Source organism: Mobula hypostoma, chromosome Y, assembly GCF_963921235.1.
Source record: "Mobula hypostoma chromosome Y, sMobHyp1.1, whole genome shotgun sequence".
Taxonomy (NCBI): domain Eukaryota; kingdom Metazoa; phylum Chordata; class Chondrichthyes; order Myliobatiformes; family Myliobatidae; genus Mobula; species Mobula hypostoma.
Genome location: NC_086130.1, coordinates 640,278 through 662,919, shown reverse-complemented (window position 1 = coordinate 662,919; position 22,642 = coordinate 640,278). Strand labels below are relative to the sequence as shown.

Here is a 22,642-nt window from a genome sequence, read left to right as displayed (position 1 = left end):
TGTCACCACATGTGCACTAAAAGTCAGTGCCTACTTTGGGTCAAACTATCAATTATTAAATCGAGTACAGGAGCTGTTTTACCGACAGACACCTCACAGACTGTCTCAGACTCTCTGTAGTTATGAGTCAAATTTCAGGGAATTAGCAGGAAGTATTCAGCCCCAGTCATCACACTGAGTGCAACAGTCAATTTTTATTCATTTATTTTTCATGTTGAAATAAAATTAAATAATGAAACTGAGAATTAAAGGTATGAAGTATTGTAATATTCTTAAAGGAAGACAGCTATGGCCTGTTTGATATGATAGTTACAGTGTTTTCTTGGTTGAATTAATTTGAAAGTTTGACAAAAGCATTTAATGTAATTCAAGTACAATTAGCCCAAATAAAAGGCCTCAAATTGGAAGTACAATCTGAGCTGTTTTTTCTCTGAACGATTTAGTAGGTAGATTTTGCCTTTCACTGAGGTTGAGGTAGGGCATCTTGGGCTTAAAAAGGTTGGCGACCACTAGTCTATGGAGTCTCTGTGGGTGGAGGTTAGGAACAGGAAGGGGTCAATAACTCTACTGGGTGTTTTTTATAGACCATCCAATAGTAACAGGGACATTGAGAAACAGATAGGGAGACAGATTCTGGAAAGGTGTAATAATAACAGTTGTTGTGGAGCAAGATTTCAACTTCCCAAATATTGATTGGCATGTCCCTAGATCGAGGGTTTAGATGGGATGGTGTTTGTTAGTTGTGTTCAAGAAGGTTTCTTAACACAACATGTAAATAAACCTACAAAAGGAGAGGCTGTACTTGATCTGGTATTGGAACATGAACCTGGTCAGGTGTCAGGTCTCTCAGTGGGAGAGCATTTTGGAGATAGTGATCACAATTCTATCTCCTTTACCATAGCAATGCAGAGGGATAGGAACAGACAAGTTAGGAAAGTGTTTAATTGGAATCAGTGGAAATATAGGGATATTACGCATGAACTTGGAAGCATAAATTGGGAACAGATGTTCTCAGGGAAATATACAGAAAAAATAATGGCAAATGTTCAGGGGATATTTGAGCGGAGTTCTGCATAGGTACGTTCCAATGAGATAGGGAAAGGATGGTAGGGTACAGGAACCGTGGTGTACAAAGGCTGTTGTAAATCTAGTCAAGAAGGAGAGCTTACGAAAGGTTCAAAAAGCTAGTTAATGATAGAGATCTATAAGATTACAAGGCTAGCTGGAAGGAGCTTAAGAGAGAAATTAGGAGAGCCAGAAGGAGCCATGAGAAGGCCTTGGTGGACAGGATTAATGAAAACCCCAAGGCATTCTACAAGTATGTGAAGAGCAAGAGGATAGGACGTGAGAGAATAGGATCAATCAAGTGTGACAGTGGAAAAGTGTATACTGAACCTGAGGAAATAGCAGAGGTACTTAATGAGTACTTTGCTTCAGTATTCACTACGGAAGAGGATTTTGGAAATTGTAGGGATGACATAACAGACTGAAAAGCTTGAGCATGTAGATATTAAGAAAGAGGATGTGCTGGAGCTTTTGGAAAGCATCAAGTTGGATAAGTCACCAGGGCGGGACGAGATACACCCCAGGCTATTGTAGGAGACAAGGGAGGAGATTGCTGAGCCTCTGGCAATGATCTTTGCATCATCACTGAGGATGGGAGGTTCCGGAGGATTGGAGAGTTGTGGATGTTGATCCATTATTCAAGAAAGGGAGTAGAAATAGCTCAAGAAATTATAGACCGGTGAGTCTTACTTCAGTGGTTGGTAAGTTGATGGAGAAGATCCTGAGAGGCAGGATTAATGAACATTTGGAGAGGCATAATATGATAAGGAATAGTCAGCATGGCTTTGTCAAAGGCAGGTCGTGCCTGACAAGCCTGATTTTTGAGCATGTGACTAAACACATTGATGATAGCGGAGCAGTAGATATAGTGTACATGGATTTCAGCAAGACATTTGACAAGATACCCCACGCAAAGCTTGGTAAGTAAGGAGGCATAGCATCCAAGAGGTTATTGCTTTGTGGATCCAGAACTAGCTTGCCCACAGGGTGATTGTAGGCAGGTCATTTTCTTCATGGAAGTTGGTGACCAGTGCGTCCCATTCTCCTTGTGATTTTTATAAGTGACCTAGATGAGGAAGTGGAGGGATGGGTTAGTAAATTTGCTGATGACACAAAGATTGGAGGTGTTGTGGATACTGTCAGAGGTTACAGTGGGACATCGACAAGATGAAAAACTGGGCTGAGAAATGGCAGATGGAGTTCAATTCAGATTAGTGTAAGGTGTAACAGTTTGGTAGGTCAAATATGATGGGAGAATATAGCACTAATGGTAAAACTCTTGGCAGTTTGGATGATCAGAGGGATCTTGGGGTCCAAGTCCACATGACACTCAAAACTGCTACGCAAGTTGACTCTGTGGTTAAGAAGGCATACAGTGCATTTGCCTTCATCAATTGTGGGATTGAGTTTAGGAGCTGAGAGGTAATGTTACAGCTTTATCGGACCCTGGTCAGACCCCACTTGGAGTACTGTGCTCAATTCTGGTCACCTCACTATAGGAAGGATGTAGAAACCATAGAAAGGGTGCAGAGGAGATTTACAAGGATGTTGCCTGGATTGGGGATCATGCCTTAAGAGAATAGGCTGAGTGAACTTGGCCTTTTCTCCTTAGAGCGACGGAGGATGAGATGTGACCTGATAGAGGTGTATAAGATGATGAGAGCCACTGATCGTGTGAATAGTCGCAGGCTTTTTCCCAGGGCTGAAATGGTTAGCACCAGAGGGGACAGTTTTAAGGTGCTTGTAAGTAAGTACAGAGGAGATGTCAGGGGAAAGTTTTTTACTCAGAGAATGGTGAGTGCGTGGAATGGGCTGCTGGTGACAGTGGTGGAAGCGGATATGATAGGGTCTTTTAAGAGATTCCTGGACATGTACATGGAGCTCAGAAAATCAGAGGGCTATGGATAACCCTAAGTAATTTCTCAGGTAAGGACATGTTCAGCATAACTTCGTGGGCCAAAGGGCCTGTATTGTGCTGCAGGTTTTCTATGCTTCTATAAAAGCTTTTAATCCTATGTCACCTCTTTCTAATGATATAAATTCATTTTCTAACCAACAAAGCAACTCTGTTCCCTATGTCTTTCTGCTTGTCCTTTCAATAAAATTGTACACTTGGACATTAAGATCCCATCAATAATCCACGACTCAGTGATGCCCTAACCATCTTTAACTAGGCTTTCAGATTATCTGCTTTATTTTGTATACTATGTGCATTCAAAGATAACAACTTCAGTGCTGTTTGTCACCTTTTTTGATTTTGTCCCCGTTACAGTGTAACATATTCCATTGACTGCAATTTTGAACAATCCTTCCTGACAATATCACTACACACTGCCCCATCCTCAGTCTTATCACTGTTTTCCATCTCCTATCAGATTAGTTTAAAACAGTTCTAGGTCATCTTATCTAGAAGAGATCCTAATGTTCCAGAAATCTGAAACCCTGGCCATGTTCCTCAGAACTGAGAAACCAGTTCCTCAGCCATGTACTCATCTGCTAAATCATCCTATTGTTATGGGGGTAACATATGACACAGGCAGCAATCCAGAGATTACTACCCTTGAGGTCCTGTTTTTCAGCCTTTACACCTAGCTCCCTAGGTCCCTCTTCAGGACCTTCTCCCTTTTCCTACCTATGTCCTTGGTGCCAATGTGTACCAAGATGTCAGGCTGCTCACCCTCCCCCTTCTAGAATTTTGTGGATGGGATCCGAGACATCCATGAGCCTGGCACTTGGGACACACGATCCAATTGTCTCTATCGCATCTACAGAATCTCAAGTCTACTCATCTAAGTATGGAATCTCCTATCATTACTGCAGTCCTCTGCTCAATCCTGCCCCTTTGAGCCACAATGCCAGACACTGTGACACGTCCCAATCACTGTGGCTTCCCCAGGTAGGTCCCCCAACATATCCAAAGTGATATAATTATTATTGAGGGAAATAGCTATAAGGGTAATCTTCACTGTATACCCATTTTCTTTCCCTTTCCTTACAGTCACCAATGAACCTGCCTCCTGCAATTTAGGATGACTACTCTCTGTAGCTCCTATCTATTAGCTCCCCAGTTTCCCCATATGAATTGATCATCATCAAGCTACAGCTCCCTAATATTTTCTGAGGAGCTGCAGTTCAGTGCACCTGCTGCAAATTTGGTTGTCCAGAAGACTGAAGATCACACAAATAATATAGCCTCAATTTTCAGTCATTTTTCTCCCTCCTTCTTTAATTACACCTCTTGCTCTCCTCGTAACATTTCTCTTCCCCTCACCTGCCCACCTCCTCTACATGACGTCCCTCCCACTTCTTCTGTCATTGCCCACTCTTCCTCTCCTATCAGATCCTTTCTTCTTCAGCTCTTTACCTTTTCCACCTATTACTTCCCAGTTCCTCACTTCATTCCTCCACCCACTCGGCTTCTTCCTCTTTCCTTGCCATTGCTGAAAAAGAGTCTTGCCCCAAAACATTGACTGTTTATTCAATTCCATAGAGACTGGCTGACTTCTGGATTGGCAGACAGAGAAGAGGTGCTCAACTAAGCAGCCTCCCAATCTCTGTTGAATTTCATACCAGGCACTATATAAACCCGACATACCAACAGATGAAGGGTCACTGTACCTGGGACTGTTGGGGGCTCTCCAGGGTAGTGAGGGAGGAGGTGCAGGGGCATTTGTAGCGCTTGTTCAGCTTGCAAGGAGAGCGGCCAAATAGGAAATCAGGCAGAGGGATGAATGGACAAGAAAATTGCACAGGGAGCGAATCCCTGTGGAAAGCAGAAAGTGGGGGGGGGGGAGAGAAACATGTGCTTGATGGTGGGAGCACATTGGAAATGGTGGAAGTTGCAGAGAATTATGTGATGGACGCGGAGGATGGTGGGGTGGTAGCTGAATAGAGGTCCCTATTCCTGGTAGGGCGGTGAGAGCAGATGTGCGTGAAATGGAAGAGATACTGTTGACAGCAGTGTTAATGGTGGAAGAAGAGAAGCCCCTTTCTTTGAACCTCAGGTAATGGACTCACCTTCACCTTTCTCCTTCCCCTTTTTCCTCTCTCATATTAACTCCTTGCCTGCCCATCTGGTGCTTAACCCCTTTTTCTTTTTTTCATGGCCTTCTGCCCTGTCCTCTAAGATTTCCCACTCTCCGTCCCTGTATCTCTTTCACAAATCAATTTCCTAACACTTTACTTTACCCCCACATTTTAACTCTATGCTCCATCTTTTTTCCTCCAATCCTGCTCATGGGCCTCAGCCCGAAATGTCGACTGTACTCCTTTCCATAGATACTGCCTGGACTGCAGTGTTCCTCCAGTATTTCCTGTCCAGTTACTGAATTTCCAGCATCTGCAGATTTTCTCTTAGTTCTACATAAATATTACTAAGATTTTTGTTATGGTACAATATAAATTATTAATTAGTGACTGATAATATGGACAATAACTATAGCTGATGCTTCAAGAAATAAAACTATTCTACAAGCTGCTTGGACATTAGGTAGATGCCATTATCAGTATTTAAAGCTATTAAATTTATATTAGATAAGTATCACTAATTAAATATTTCTTCAGAACATTCAATTTCGTTTTATATAAAGTTAACCACTATGCTGAAAATGTAGAATATTTAATATTAAAAGAACCTAAACATTGTTTAAGAGGGCAGTTGGCCTTTACATAAAGAGGATTTGACAAAAAGAGTAGAAACAGCTTGCATTCGATCAAATATGCTTGCAATTAAAGGAACGCAGTAAGATTCACTAGATTGAATTCTAGAATGGTGAGCTTGTCCCAGGAGAGGTAATCCCACCAAAATATACAAACTTCATATAGCACTAGAGGCTGTTAAATTGAATTTTTCTTTCCATCGTGTGTTTGAACTAGAATCACAGTCACAAAAAAGGGTGGATAGTTTGGAAAAAATTTTCTAATCCAAAGACATGTCAAACATTGTATTCATCTACATTAATTTCTATTACCTAAATTTGTTATGAAATGCCTCTGAAATCAAGAAAATATAGATATCGTACTATATAAACTGACACTAGGTATTCTTCTCTATTCTCTCTATCTCTCCTTGTTACAAAACAAAACCTACAGTAATAGTTTTTTTAAATCAGTTGACAACCATAAATACCTACTCAAGCAATATGGAAGAATACAACACTACAGTCCCTCAAAACTGCTCTACAAGTAATACAATGAGGCTTTTATATCATCCACACCAAACAATTTTACCTGAACTCTGGAAAAGGGTTCAATCACTCGGATAAGATTTTGCTCCAGTAAATTGTCATATAGCTTTGCCAGATGTGTTGTTATGATTGGATCATCCCGCAGCTCTGCCTGGAAATCTGTTAAAGCCTGCAAACCAAACAATAACAGAAATTGACTGACAGAATCCAGTATATGTCAAGAAATAAAAACATATTCATAATGTGAAGCAAACCTGAAGCTTGATGCCACTTTTAAAGGCAAAGATATTTTAAATTAATAACATCAAGAAGATCAGAAACTTTAAATTGCCTCTCAGAGGATTTGCCCTGACACCACCATACAAATGGAAGAAACAAAGAAAGCATGACGGCACCTCTACTTTATTAGAAGTTTGCATACTTTTGGCACGTCACTTAGAGTTCTGAAAAATGTCAATAAATGCACAATGGAGAGTATCCTAAAAGGTTGCATTGGTGCCTTTCACGAGAATGTCAAAAAGTACTTTTTACATTGATTCCTTGGATATTGTAACACACTGATGAATAATAAAACTTCTTTCAAGTACAGCTACACCAGGACTGGAGTTATCATTCTGCCTAGCTTTAGAAAACAGGGAAAACTCTTGAGCGGGGGCAGAATATCAGAATTTTCTATTATTGCACAATTTGTCTTCTTATGCACACTGGTCAATCTTTGTTCAAGATTCAAGATTGTTTAATATCATTTCCAGTACACAAGTGTAAAGGAGAATGAAATAATTGTTACTCTGGATCCAATATAGCACAAAACCTAACAATCCAATAATAACAAAAAAAGAAAATATATATAAATACATAAAATAGCTTATATATATTACATATTTAACTTCCTGTAAATAACTGCAAGAAAATGAATCACAAGGCTATGGTAAACTTACTTTGAAATTTACTGTTCTGGGGCCGCCAATGACATCGGCGCCAGACCCAGGAGCGGAGGTTCCTAGGTTCGAAACCAGTTGGGTCCGCTCCTAAGTATGCTTTCCATCCGTGCTGGGTCAAGTATCGAGATCACAACTCGACCTCGTAAAATAAGGGGAAAAATACTGTGAGGATGTCTGTGTGAGCAGTGGTGCGCTACAGTCTCTCTCTCGCTCTGCACCTTGTAAAAAAGCCATGAAAAAGACATTATCATGGAAGCACACAGGGATGCACACGCAGAGACTCGCATGCACGCAGGTCCACGCGAAAAAAAAAGAAATTTGCTGTTTTTGTAGGGCAAGAGATTTCGCTGAACATAAGGTATTTTCCTTCCATGCTAGTATTTACAGATGCTTGTAAAAATAGGAATCATAAGGATGTATATATATCATAAGGATGAAACGTATATGGATAGTTACCAGATCATGCTTGCTTCAAACAGACAGCCATCTAACCACTCCACACCTCAGATGGTTTAACATTTAAATGTGACACAGGGATCTTAGATGTTCAAGAACAAAAGGACCTCGGAATATAAATACATAACTCCTTAAAAATGCGGTAACAGGTAGAAAAGGTCAAAAAAATATTATTTGGCACATTGGCCTTTGTCACATACCCCATGATGGGTTAAAGAACCAGCAGAAATGGAAAACACTTTGGAGTCCAGTATTACTATTAACTAATGGAATTTATTAATAACTACGCAATACAGTAATATAAATTCAGATATATCAAACAGGTTAGCAAAGATTATATGTATGAAAGTGTGGAAATATAGAAATCAAACTTCTTCAAGCCTAGGGGTAAATGGATAAAGTCTTACGGTGATGAGTAAAGTTCAGTTCATTTGGTGGTATTCAGTTGAGTTGTGATGGAGCGAGAGAGAGGTGTTTAGTTCTACAGGTGAGCTGATGCAGCCGATCTTCCTGTTGTCCTCCAAAATCCTTTAGAAGTCACCGAATGTGACCAGAACAAGGGGACCATTCTTCTTTGGTGGAATTATCAACCCAGGTGAGGGTTGAACACACTAATAACTCCCCACCGGTCACTTCCTTTTCACACTGCAACAGTCACTGGTCGATCCTCTGAAAACCCACCTTTCTGTGGACACAACAAAGCTCATCCAGTGCCCAAAACCATGTGTCTGTGAGTCTATCATCTGACCTTCTATTTACCTCACCATGGTAAACACAGCTGTCCATCAAGTACCTCCTCCCTTCTCTCTCTGTAGGAACTCAGAAGCTGCCAGTGTCCTTGCAGAAGTGTAAACATGCTGCAGAGAAACCATAACACCATCTCCAAGCAGTCTTCGCCTCTCTCTCTCTCTTAATAGCAAAGTGTCTGTGTTGGACCCCGCTCTTTCTCTCTCTCTTTTCGAAAGCACAGTTCATAAAAACTATGACCCCTAGGGGTACATAACACCTTCATATATCAATACACTGACTACAAGAATTGGGATGCTATGAACTTGCACAGGTGATACAAAGGGTTTAAGCATTCTAATGCATGATTCCCTAAACGTTAACTTGCAGGTTGAATCAGTTATAAGGCAGGCAAATGCAATTTTAGCATTAATTTTGAGCCGAACAGAATATAAAACCAAGGATGCATTGATCAGCCTGCATTTGGAGTACAGTGAACAGTTTTGGCTCCTTATATACTGTTTGATGCCAATGGGATACACTATTGTTGTTTGCAAAAGGGGGCTTCAAAAGGGCTAGCTTGATGTAATTTCTGCCCAATTACCATTAACACATACCTATATCACAAAAGAACAAGACAAACTAGATCACTGCTGCACTACCATCAAGAACGTCTACTGTTCCAACTCTATATCACATTTTGGGAAATCTGATTATCTGGTTGCTCTCCTTCCTTCATAGAGGCAGAAGCTAAAGATCAAGGCAGCAGTGTAAGTTCAACAAGAGGTGGACATGAAACACATAGGAGTAGACCATATTCAAGGAATTATCTGTGAACCTAAGTGAATATGCCATGGTTGTCACTGACTTTATAAAGGGACTAAGTTATTTAAAGCCTTCCCCAAACAAAGCGTGAATGAACAAAAGATCTGCAATCTGCTCAGGGCTAGATCAATGGTATTTAAGTTTGACACAGGAAGATACAGAAGGCCTAGGTACGACCTGCAGAAAGCTATCTCACATGTGAAATGGTAATTCCTGACCAACCTTGAATCACAAAAGGATGGACAGCTGTCAAGACTTCAATGCCATCACTGCCCATCAAGCCAAACAAACAAAATAAAGAAGATCTTGCTCCCAGATGAACTGAATGTCTCTCTTTAACTGACATAATATAGAGGCACTTTTAGGAACTTCCAGACACACTCTTTGATTTTGGTCTCTAAGGCCAAAGTGAGAGCATCCTTCAGGACAGTGTAAAGACAGAGAGCATCAGGTCCAGTAGGTGTGCCTGGCTGAGTACTGTGCTAATCATCTGGTTGTTTTTTCCATCTTTTTCTTCAACTAACCTGCGTCAAGGAGGCATAAATCATACTATTGCCCGTTAAGAACACAGTAATCTACCTCAGTGACTATCATCCACTGACACTTACATCTACTGTGATGACTGAGCTTTGAGAAGTTGGTCAATGAATATATTAATATCTGTCTGAGGAGTGACTAGAATCCATTCCAATTTGCCTATCAGCACAACAGGTCTACAGCAGATGCAATTTCATTAAATTTTCACTCAGTTCAGTAACATCAGGACAATGAAGATGCATACTGCAGATGCACGTCATTGACTACAATTCAGTGTTGAACACTATGATACCCTCAAAACTACTCAGTAAGCTCCTAAACCTTGGCTTTGACACCTCCTGTGCAATAAACACCAGTCAGTACGGATTGGCAACAACATCTCCTCCACAATCACCATCATCACAGCTGCACCACAGTGCTTAGCTCTCTGCTCATTTTATCATGTGTCTAAGAACAGCTCCAATGTCGTATTTAATTTTGCTGATAACACCAGCTGTCGGCTGAATCAAAGGTGCTGACAAATTGACATACAGGAAGGAGCAAACATGAGGAAATCTGCAGATGCTGGAAATTCAAGCAACACACACAAAATGCTGGTGAACACAGCAGGCCAGGCAGCATCTATTGGAAGAAGTACAGTCGACGTTTCAGGCCGAGATCCTTCGTCAGGACTAACTGAAGGAAGAGATAGTAAGAGATTTGAAAGTGGGAGGAGGAAGGGGAGGTCGGAAATGATAGGAGAAGACGGTGGGGGGGGGAAGGAATGGAGCCAAGAGCTGGAACGTTGATTGGCAAACGGAATATGAGGCTGGAGAAGGGAGAGAATCATGGGACGGGAGGCCTGGGGAGAGAGAAAGGGGGAGGGGAGCATCAGAGGAAGATGGACAGCAAGCAAGGAGTGCCTCCTACTGGCCACACATTTTAATTCCACATCCCATTCCCATTCTGATACGTCTATCCACGGCCTCCCCTACTGTCAAGATGAATCCACACTCAGGTTGGAGGAACAACACCTTATATTCCGTCTGGGTAGCCTCCAACCTGATGGCATGAACATCAACTTCTCTAACTTCCGCTAGGCCCCACCTCCCCCTCGTACCCCATCTGTTACTTATTTTTATACACACATTCTTTCTCTCACTCTCCTTTTTCTCCCTCTGTCCCTCTCACTATACCCCTTGCCCATCCTCTGGGTTCCCCCCCCCTTGTCTTTCTCCCTGGCCCTCCTGTCCCATGATCCTCTCATATCCCTTTTGCCAATCACCTGTCCAGCTCTTGGCTCCATCCCTCCCCCTCCTGTCCTCTCCTATCATTTTGGATCTCCCCCTCCCCCTCCAACTTTCAAATCCCTTACTAACTCTTCCTTCAGTTAGTCCTGACGAAGGGTCTTGGCCTGAAACGTCAACTGTACCTCTTCCTAGAAATGCTGCCCGGCCTGCTGCGTTCACCAGCAACTTTAATGTGTGTTGTTTTCCGAAATCAGAGTTTTTCTCCCTTCCCCTCCCTGATCTTTTTAATCTACAACTCATCTTTTTTCCACAGAAAAAAGTGTGCCTGGTCTGTTGAATTCCTCCAGCATTTCATGTATCTTGTTTGGATATCCAGCATCTGCAGGTTTTCTTTTGTTTGTGAAGGGAAGGACTACATAAAAGCCAAGGAAAGGGAATATAATGTTACAAAACTAAGTGGGAAGTTGGGTGATTGGGAAGTTTTTAAAATCCAACAAAAGGCAACTATAAAAGCCATAAGAAGGGGAAAAAAATGAAATGTGAGGGCAGACTAGCCAATAAGTAAGGCAGGATACCAAAGTTTTTATTCAGTTTTATAAAGAGTAAAAGGGAGGTGAGATTTGATATTACACCACTGGACAATGATGCTGGTGAGGTAGTAATGAGGGATTTTAAAAAAAGATGAAGCTAATAAGTAAGTAGCCAATAGTATAAAGTTTCTATACTAGTCAATGTGATAAAGTATAAAGATGCTAAAAGTTTTTCCAATTATATAAACAGTAAAAAAGAGGTGAGAGTTGATACTGGTCCACTGGAAAATGATGCTGGTAAAGTAATAATGAGGGACAAAGGAATGGCGCGGTAAACTGTATGGGTGCTTTGAGTTTGTTTTTACTGTGGAGAACACTAGCAGTGTGCCAGAAGCCCATTAGTGTTATGGAGCAGGAGTGAGTGACAATAGACAATAGGTGCAGGAGTAGGCCATTCGGCCCTTCGAGCCAGCACCGCCATTCACTCTGATCATGGCTGATCATCCACAATCAGTACCCCATTCCTGCCTTCTCCCCATATGCCTTCACTCCGCTACCATTAAAAGCTCTATCTAACTCTTTCTTGAAAGCATCCAGAGAATTGGCCTCCACTGCCTTCTGTTGCAGAGCATTCCACAGATCCACAACTCTCTGTGTGAAAAAGATTTTCTTCAACTCCGTTCTAAATGGCCTACCCCTTATTCTCAAATTGTGGCCTCTGGTTCTGGACTCCCCTAACATCGGAAACATGTTTCCTGCCTCTAGCGTGTCCAATCCCTTAATAATCTTATATGTTTTAATCAGATCCCCTCTCATCCTTCTAAATTCCAGTGTATACAAGCCTAGGCGCTCCAATCTTTCAACATATAACAGTCCCGCCATCCCGGAAATTAACCTCATGAACCTCCACTGCACTCCCTCAATAGCTAGAATGTCCTTCCTCAAATTTGGAGACCAAAACTGTACACAATACTCCAGGTGTGGTCTCACCAGGACCCTGTACATCTGCAGAAGGACCTCTCTGCTCCTATACTCAACTCCCCTTGTTATGAAGACCAACATGCTATTAGCTTTCTTCACTGCCTGCTGTACCTGCATGCTTACTTTCAGTGACTGATGAACATGGAAACCTAGATCTCATTGTACCCTTTTCCTAACTTGACACCATTCAAATAGTAATCTGCCTTCCTGTTCTTGACACCTAAGTGGATAACCTCACATTTATCCACTTTAAACTGCATCTGCCCACTCACCCAACCTGTCCAAGTCATCCTGCATTATCACGACATCCTCCTCACATTTCACACTGCCACCCAGCTTTGTGTCATCTGCAAATTTGCTAATGTTACTTTTAATCTCTTCATCTAAATCATTAATGTATATTGTAAATAGCTGCGGACCCAGTACCGAGCCTTGCGGTACCCCACTAGTCACCGCCTGCCATTCTGAAAGGGACCTGTTAATCCCTACTCGTTGCTTCCTGTCTGCCAACCAATTTTCTATCCATGTCAGTACCCTACCCCCAATACCATTTGCTCTAATTTTGCCTACTAATCTCCTATGTGGGACCTTATCAAAGGCTTTCTGAAATTCCAGGTACACTACATCCACTAGCTCTCCCTTGTCCATTTTCATAGTTGCATCCTCAAAAAATTCCAGAAGATTAGTCAAGCATGATTTCCCCTTTGTAAATCCATGCTGACTCAGACCGATCCTGTTACTGCTATCCAGATGTGTCGTAATTTCATCTTTTATAATTGACTCCAGTGTCTTTCCCACCACCGACGTCAGGCTAACTGGTCTATAATTCCCTGTTTTCTCTCTCCCTCCTTTCTTAAAAAGTGGGATAACATTAGCTACCCTCCAGTCCTCAGGAACAGATCCTGAATCTGTAGAACGTTGGAAAATAATTACCAATGCGTCACGAACTCGTTGACTTTATTAACTTTGCCTCCAACTTTCACCCTGCCCTCAAGTTCACCTGGTCCATTTCCGACACCTCCCTCCCCTTTCTAGGTCTTTCTGTCTCTGTCTCTGGAGACAGCTTATCCACTGATGTCTACTATAAGCCTACTGACTCTCACAGCTATCTGGACTATTCCTCTTCTCACCCTGTCTCTTGCAAAAACGCCATCCCCTTCTCGCAATTCCTCCATCTCCGCCGCACCTGCTCTCAGGATGAGGCTTTTCATTCTAGGACGAGGGAGATGTCTTCCTTTTTTGAAGAAAGGGGCTTCCCTTCCTCCACTATCAACTCTGCTCTTAAACGCATCTCCTCCATTTCACGTACATCTGCTCTCACTCCAAACTCCCGCCACCCCACTAGGAATAGGGTTCCCTGGTCCTCACCTACCACCCCACCAGCCTCTGGGTCCAACATATTATTCTCCGTAACTTCCGTCACCTCCAACGGGATCCCACCACTAAGCACATCTTCCCCCCCCCGCATTCCACAGGGATCGCTCCCTACGCAACTCCCTTGTCCATTCGTCTCCCCCATCCCTCCCCACTGATCTCCCTCCTGGCACTTATCCTTGTAAGCGGAACAAGTGCTACACATGCCCTTACACTTCCTCCCTTACCACCATTCAGGGCCCCAGACACTTCACCTGTGAGTCGACTGGGGTGATATACTGCGTCCGGTGCTCCCAATGTGGCCTTCTATATATTGGCGAGACCTGACGCAGACTGGGAGACCGCTTTGCTGAACACCTACGCTCTGTCCACCAGAGAAAGCAGGATCTCCCAGTGGCCACACATTTTAATTCCACATCCCATTCCCATTCTGACATGTCTATCCACGGCCTCCTCTACTGTAAAGATGTAGCCACACTCAGGTTGGAGGAACAACACCTTATATTCCGTCTGGATAGCCTCCGACCTGATGGCATGAACATCAACTTCTCTAACTTCTGTTAATGCCCCACCTCTCCTTCGTACCCCATCCCACATTCTATTTATTTATTTATTTATCCTTTTTTTCCCTATCTCTCTGTCTCTCTCATAGTAATTCCTTGCCTTCTCTCCACCTTCCTCTGGTGCATCCCTCCTCCTTTCTTTCTCCCCGGGTCTCCCATCCCATGATCCTCCCCCTTCTCCAGTCTTGTATCCCTTTCGCCAATCAACATTCCAGCTCTTGGCTCCATCCCTCCCCCTCCTGTCTTCTCCTATCATCTTTCAGTTAGTCCTGACAAAGGGTCATGACCTGAAACATCGACTGTGCTCCTTCCTATTGATGCTGCCTGGCCTGCTGCGTTCACCAGCATTTTGTGTGTGATACAGGAAGGAAACAGAGAATCTGGTTGAATGATGCCATACTCTTCCATACAAAGTCAGCAAAACCAAATAGTTAATTATTCACTTTAGATGAAAAAACTGAACTCTGTGACCCAGTCTACATTTAGGGATCGAGGGTGATAAGTGTCAGTAACTTTCATTTCTTGTCTGATATCAATTCAGAGGACCTGGCCTGGGACCAGGTAAGTGCCTTCAGAAACCATGACAGTGCCTCTGCTTTCTTAGAAGTTTGCACAGTTTGGCACATTATTTAAAACTTTCAGTCTTCATTAGATACACAGCAGAGAGTATCCTGACTGGTTTACTGTGGCCTGGTAAGCAAATTCCAATGGCCAAGTACAGAAAACCCTACACAGCCCAGTTCATCACGGGCAAAGCCCTTCCCACCATTGAGCACATCTGCAAGGAACACTGCTATAATAAAGCAGCGTCCATTATCAAGAACTTCCACTATTTAGGTCATTCTCACTTCTCATTGCTGCCACTGAAAAGGAAGTACACTTAGGTCCCACAACACCAGGTTCAGGAAGTTATTATCCTTTAACTATAAGGCTTCCAAACCGGTTTTGAAACTTCTCATCACTGAACTGATTTTACAAAATATGGACTCACTTTCAAGAACTCTACTACTTATGATCTATTATTTATTCATTTGTTTGTTTATTTGCAGATTGTCTTCTTTTACACATTAGCAGTCAGTCTTTGTGTTTAACTTTTCATTGATTGTATTGTATTTTCGTTCTATGGTGAATGCCTTGAAAAAATTGAATCTCAAGCTAGCATATGATGACATAAACATACCTTGATAAATATTTTATTTACTTAGCAATAATAGATTAGGCCCTACCAATCCTTTGTGCCATGCAGCCTCAGCAACTCCATAACCCTGATTAAATGTAACCCATTCAAAGGACATTTTATAACGAACAATTAACTTATCAAGTAGGTTTTTGGACAGTGGGATGAAACCAGAGAATGCAGGGAAAACCAAGGTATATTACATGAAGAAAATACATAGACTCCTTAAAAATGGTGCTGGAATTGAACTCCAAACTCTGGAATGTGCCAAGCTGTAATAGCATCATGTTAACCACTATGCTACTGTGGAGAAAGTAAATTACTTTCAAAGTCAAGTACCTTCTTTGAAATCACGAGTTCAGAGAAAGGAGCAGGGGGATTTCACTGAAACCTATTGAATATTGAAAGTCCTAAATAGTGTGAACAACACAGATAAGGATGAATTTCTTTAGCCGGAGGGTGGAGAATCTGTAAAATTCATCATGTCGAGGGCAATTTATTGGGTTTACATAAAGCGGTAGTTGGTAGGTGCTTAATTAGTAAGTGCATCAAATGCTGTAGTGCAATGGCAGGAGGAAGGGTTGAAAGCCATGACTGAATGGCAGAACATACTTGATTGCCTGAATGGCCTATTTCAGCTCCTATGTCTTATGGTCTGCAGGACTCTACGACTCCATTTATCCAATTCCCTTAGAAATACAACTGAGTCAGTATCCAGATTGTATACCTATACCGAAACCAACCCAATTGGGGTATTTACCCCAATCCTGATATTAGCTCAGAAAATGGAAAATCAACTTTGAACACTGAAAGTAGTATTTTATCAAAATCTTTCAGAATTTATTAAATATTTTATCAAAGAGATCACTTAACATTCAGATTCTTCAGTATTTCTTTGCAGGTAAAGCTACCCAGAATCAAAGCCAATGAGACATAGAATTAAGGTCAACACAAGAAATACTACAGATAACGAAAATCCAAAGCAACATGTAAAATGCTGGAGGAACTCAGCAGGTCAGCCAGCATTATGAAGAGGAATAAACAGTCAATGCTTCAGGTCAAGACTTGTCATCAGAAAGTACGGTAATTGGCAAAAAATCTAGATGACATACGTTGATCGTCCTAAAAATCATGAGGTTATAATAACGTTAGCATAGTGGTTTGCAGAACATTTTATGGTATCAGCAACCCAGATTCAATTCCCACCACTGCAAGTAGGGAATTTATACATTCTCCCCGTGAGCGGTGGTTTCCTCCCACAGTCCAAAGACATACCAGAGGTAGGTTAATTGGTTTTTGTAAATTGTTCCAGGATTAGACTAGAATTAGATTAGGGGATTTCTGGGTTGCATGGCTCAAAGGACCAGAAGAGCCTATTCTGCACTGTATATCAATTAAAAATCAATATATAACTAATGTACTGCTGAATATTTACACAGAATCATAGAAAACCTACAGCATAATACAGGCCCTTAGGCTCATAATGCTGTGCTGAACATGTACTTACTTTAGAAATTACCTCAGGTTACCCATAGCCCTCTGTTTTCGTAAGCTTCATGTACCTGTCCAGGAGCCTCTTAAAAGATCCTAGCATATCTACAGATCACACATTAAAGTTGCTGGTGAACGCAGCAGGCCAAGCAGCATCTCTAAGAAGAAGTACAGTCAACGTCAGGACGAAGGGTCTCGGCCCGAAACATCGACTGTACCTCTTCCTAGAGATGCTGCCTGGCCTGCAGTGTTCACCAGCAACTTTGATGTGTGTTGCTTGAATTTTCAGCATCTGCAGAATCCTTGTGCCAGCATATCTACCTCCACCACTGTGGCCGGCAGCCCATTCCATGCACTCACCACTTTCTTAGTAAAAAACTTACCCCTGACATCTCCTCTGTACCTTCTTCCATGCACCTTAAAACTGTGCTCTCTTGTGTTAGCCATATCAGCCCTGGGAAAAAGCCTCTGACTATTCACACAATCAATGCCTCTCATTATCTTATACACCTCTATCAGGTCACCTCTCATCTTTTGTCGCTCTAAGGAGAAAAGGCCAAGTTCACTCAACGTATTCTCATTAGGCATGCTCCCCAATCCAGGCAACATCCTCGTAAATCTCCCCTACACCCTTTTTATAGTTTCCACATCCTTCCTGTAGTGAGGTGACCAGAACTGAGCACAGTGCTTCGTGGGGTCTGACCAGGGTCCTATATAGCTGTACCAGCTATCAGGTTAGTCAGGGAAATCCTAGCTCTCACAAGCTGATGTTGACCATCCATAATTAGACTAGGCTTCTCATGCCTCCTACAAGCTCCCCTAAGTCCATTGGGAAGCTCCTTCTGGATACATTGTAATTCTCTAGAGCTGTGTTTGATCAGTGCTTCCCAATTTTCTTCCCCTTGGCTAGTTAACTGTTCAGTATCTCCTGATAACGACAGAATCATTAAAAAGTCATAAAAAAACAGAAAGAAGCCTTTCAGCTCCTCTAGTCCATGCTGAACCATTTGAACTACCAACTCCCATCAATCTGCACCAGGACACAGCCCTCCATACCCCTACCATCTATGTACATATCCAAACTTCTCTTAAAGGTTGAACTTGAACATGCTTGTACCACTTGGGCTGGCAGCTCATTCACACACTCATCGTCCTCTGAGTGATGAAATTTCCCCTCATGTTCCCCTTAAACTTCTCACCTTTCGCCTTTAACCCATGACTTCTGGATGACCTCAATGGAAAACACTGCTTTCATTTACCCTATCCATACCCTTCATAATTTTATATACCTCTATCAAACCTCCTCTCAACCTTCTACATTCCAAGGAATAAAGTCCTAACCTATTCAATCTTTCCTTTTAACCCAGCAACATCCTAATTTTTTTCTATACTCTTTCAATTTTATTTACATCTTTCTGGTAGGAAGATGATCAAAACTGCACACAATACTCCAAATTATCCCTCACCCATGCCTTACATAACTTAAACAGAACATCCCATCTCCAGTACTTAATACTTTGATTTATGATGGCCAATCTGCCAAAAGCTTTCTTAACAACATGTTGATCTGTGATTCCACTTTCAATTAATTATGGATCTGTATTCCCAGATCCCTTTGTTCTACTGCATTCCTCAGTACCCTATCACTCACCATGTAAACCTATTCTGGTTTGTCCTACCAGAGTGCAACACCTAACATTGTCCATGTTAAATTCTATCTGCCATTTTTCAACCATTTCTCAGTTCTCCTACTCTGCATCATTTCCCTGCCTTAATGGGATAAACCTATCCAGAATTAACCTATTCTTCAATTACCTAAACCATCCTCACTCTGAGGCACTGAATGCTGTACACAGTGAAAAATCTCAATGTATCAATACCATTTAGTCAGCTTACCTTTTCAAAATCAGCCAATGACCGATTCTTGCTTGCCTGGGCCACAGATTTTAGTGAATTGGTCTGAAGATGCAAAATTAACAAAACATAAAATCACCATTCACATTTATTCATTGGTTATCCAGGTTCATCTTTATGCAAACCGCAATTAATTCAAGTTAGTTCTGCATCTAAACTATACTTGCATTTTAGGACAAAGAACAGTAAAATCTTAACTTGCTATCGCCCCAATTCAGCAGCCTGCTCCATCTACACATTGCAAGAATTTTGCTAGCTTGTTTGCTGATAATTAATAAACCATTACCAGCACTAGTTTTTTTTTTAACCAAAGTTGTGCGATTCTTTTTACCTTCTAGTATTATCTGCAGACCTAAAAATGTTCTGTGTTGAAAAAAGCTAAGTGAAGATGCCCAAGCAAATATCCATCAGCCAGTCTACTTTCTTTCTTCAAGGTGCACTTTTCTTCCAAAAATTATTCTGTATCTTCAGTGGTAGAGCACTAATAGCAATATCATACTATTTAGACTAGAAATAATACTCAGTTAATTTCTGATGGAACACTGAGCAATATTAACACAACAATAAACCAGCTATAATTGAAAATCTGAAACATTCAGAACTTCAGTTGAAGGACGTCTATTGGATAACCAATAAAATCATTTGCAACTGCTGTTTGTTAAGATGCTTGGCTAAAAGATCAAAGGTTGCTCAGGAATAAAGATACAGTGGGTACAAGGATCAAGACAATAAGCGTGTAGCATTGAAGTAATAACAGTCTAGCAACACAGCTAAGCAAACCTAGAAAAGGAAATAACTATAAGTCATAAGTGGATCATTTTAAAGTCTGCAAAGCTACCAGTCATTTTTATTCCATTTTTCCTCCAACTATATATATTCATATGAATTAGCCAACAGAACAAATGGTTGTTCAGAATCGCTCTTGCATTCTCCAATTTCTTATTAACAGTTCAAAAAATTTAAGTACCGTACTGTGCAAAACGCACACACAACATATGTAGTTAGGGTACCTCAGTCTTTTGCACAGTACAGTAGTGATTTTAACCAAATTTCATGCTATCTGGGTGATGATAAACCTGATTCTGTTATGGGGTTCTGATGTATTGAGAGCGGCAAGAAGGGGAATCATGGTTGGGAATAGAGGAAGGGAGCAAGAAACACCACACAGGCATTCTGTTAACGATCAATAAACCAATTGCCTAATGACCTTGCCTAGTGTCCCAGGGCCAGGTGCTTCTGCACAAATACCACACCCCTCCCCAACCCCTTCCATCAAATTCACAAACTTGTTCTCCACTCCACATTGACAAGTACAGTACTGTGCAAAAGTCTGAGGCACCCTAACTATATATACCTATGAGGCACCCTAACTATATATACGTACCTAAAACATATATATGTATGTGTGTGTGTGTGTGTGTGCACATGCGCGCCTAAGAGTTTTGCACAGTACTTGCATGTTGTTTCATTCCCCATTGAAATTGAGGCGGAAGACTTTAATATACTTATAAAAAACAAAATATCAAAATATCCCCTCATTCTAGGCTTTAATAAAACCTAATAACTTTTGCATTACCTGTCGCCCAGCATATCGAAGAGCAAGCTTCCCGCTCACTAGGGTTTGCACATCCTCTGGCCTGAAAGAAAGACAAAAAATATACTACCTGTAAATAGCAATGTAATTTTAGAATAGCACTCAAAGATAATAATAGAAAAGCCCAACACCGAAGCTTCTCACTCCTGTGATCTTCAGTATTTCCATTACAGCCTGGAAAGACCCCTACAGCTCTTTTTCCACTGATATTTTCAAAAATCACTAATTAATCATACTTTTAATCATCTTTAGTTACACTAAATTGCATAGGAATATGCATTTCTTTAAATCAAAATCAGGTTTAATCACTATCATAAGTTGTTAAGTATGTTGTTCTATGGCAACAGTACCATTCACTACGTAATAAACTATTGCAAAAAGGGAAAAAATAGTGAGGTAGTGTACAGAGATCTGACATCAGAAGAAGCCGTTCCTAAAACATTGTGTGTGTATGTGTCTTCGGGTTCTGTGCCTCTTTCTTCAGGTAGCAATGAGATGGGGGAACCTTAGTGTTGGATGCCTCTTGTTTGATGAATCGCCTTTTGAAGATGTCCTCAGTGCCCATGATGGAGCTGGCTGAGTTTGCAACTTTCTGCAGCTTTTCAGATCTATTCTAATTGGCTTCATCTGACATGAAGCCCTTCATATTGGATGGAGCTGCAAACACTTGGAATGCTCTCCATAGAAAATGTGTAGAAATTTGTGAGAGTCTTCGGTGACGTATTGAGTCTCCTCAAATTCCTATTATTGCTGCTGTTTACATTGTAATTGCAACAAAACATTGGGCCCAGAATAGATTCTCAGAGCACGGAAGTCCTGAAGTCCACAATCAATTCCTTGGTCATACTAGCATTGAGTGTAAGGATGTATTTGACACCATTCAAACAATTGATTTATCTCACTCCTGTAAGCCTCCTCATCACCATCTGAAATTCTGCCTACAATAGTTGTATCATCAGCAAATATATAGATGGTATTTGAGCAATGTCTAGTCCATACAGTCATGTGTGTAGAGAGAGTAGATCAGTGGGCTAAGCACACATCCCTGAGGTGCACCAGGGTTGATTGTTCGTGAGAAAGATTTATTTCCAATCTGTACAGACCATGGTCTCCTGATGAGGAAATCAAAGACTCAATTGCAGAGAGAAGTATAGGACCTCAGGTTTCAGAGCTCGCTGATTAGTACTCAGGGTATGATAGGGTTCAACACTGTGCTGTAATATGACAGCCTGACATACGTACTGCTATTGTCCAGGTGATCCAATGCTGAATGGAGAGCCAGTAAGAATATAATAGGCAAATTGCACTGGTTCCTGGTTTATGCTTAGGCTGAAACTAATTCTGGCCATAACCATCCTCTCAGTTTTTCGTTGCACTAGATGTGAGTGCAATAGGATGATTGTTATCAAAGCAGCACAGTCTGCTCTTCTTGGAATTTGTGTAGAAATTTATGACAGTCTTTGGTGACAGACCAAGTCTCCTCAAACTCCTAATGAAATTTTGCTGTTGTCTACATTACAATTGCATCAATATGTGGGGCCCAGAGTAGACCCTCAGAATAATCAGAGGATTGAAGCAGGTAGGAGCCTCTGACTGAGGCAATGAGAGATTGGAGAAATTCTTGAACACTCATGCCAGATGATTGGCACTGGTTTTCAGTGCCCTACTAGGAACATTATCAGAGCCTAATACTTTGAGAGGGTTCACAAACAATGTTCAGATGGTGGCCTCCATGACTGAGATTACAGGGTCACAAATGCTGCAGGGATTTGCACTGGTGTAGTTTTATTCTTCCTTTCAAAGTGTTCATAAAAGACGTTTAGATCATCTGAGATTGACGTATCATATCCATTGGAGGAAGTAATGACCTGCAAAGTCCATCAGAGGTGACATACATCGATTCAAGTAAATGCTTTCATTTACCATTTATTTAGAATAGTTTTTTTTTACTCTAAAATAGCCTTCAGTACCTTTTCCTGGACTTCTTGTATAGTTCTGGCTCAATGGACTTGTCTGCCACTAGTCCAGACCTCAGCAGATGAAGGCTTTTTGA

General features: G+C 41.4%; 1 protein-coding gene across 1 annotated transcript in view; it reads right to left on the bottom strand.

The window, feature by feature from the left end:
* The window catches only part of LOC134341060 (26S proteasome non-ATPase regulatory subunit 11), a 184,021-nt gene that overhangs the window by 12,402 nt on the left and 148,977 nt on the right, over nt 1-22,642 (bottom strand). The window contains exons 8-10 of the mRNA XM_063038808.1: nt 20,572-20,632; nt 18,978-19,040; nt 6,295-6,420 (exon numbers count right to left, since the gene is read on the bottom strand). Of these exons, the coding sequence (XP_062894878.1) occupies nt 6,295-6,420; nt 18,978-19,040; nt 20,572-20,632 (250 nt within the window). The remainder of the gene's footprint in view (nt 1-6,294; nt 6,421-18,977; nt 19,041-20,571; nt 20,633-22,642) is intronic.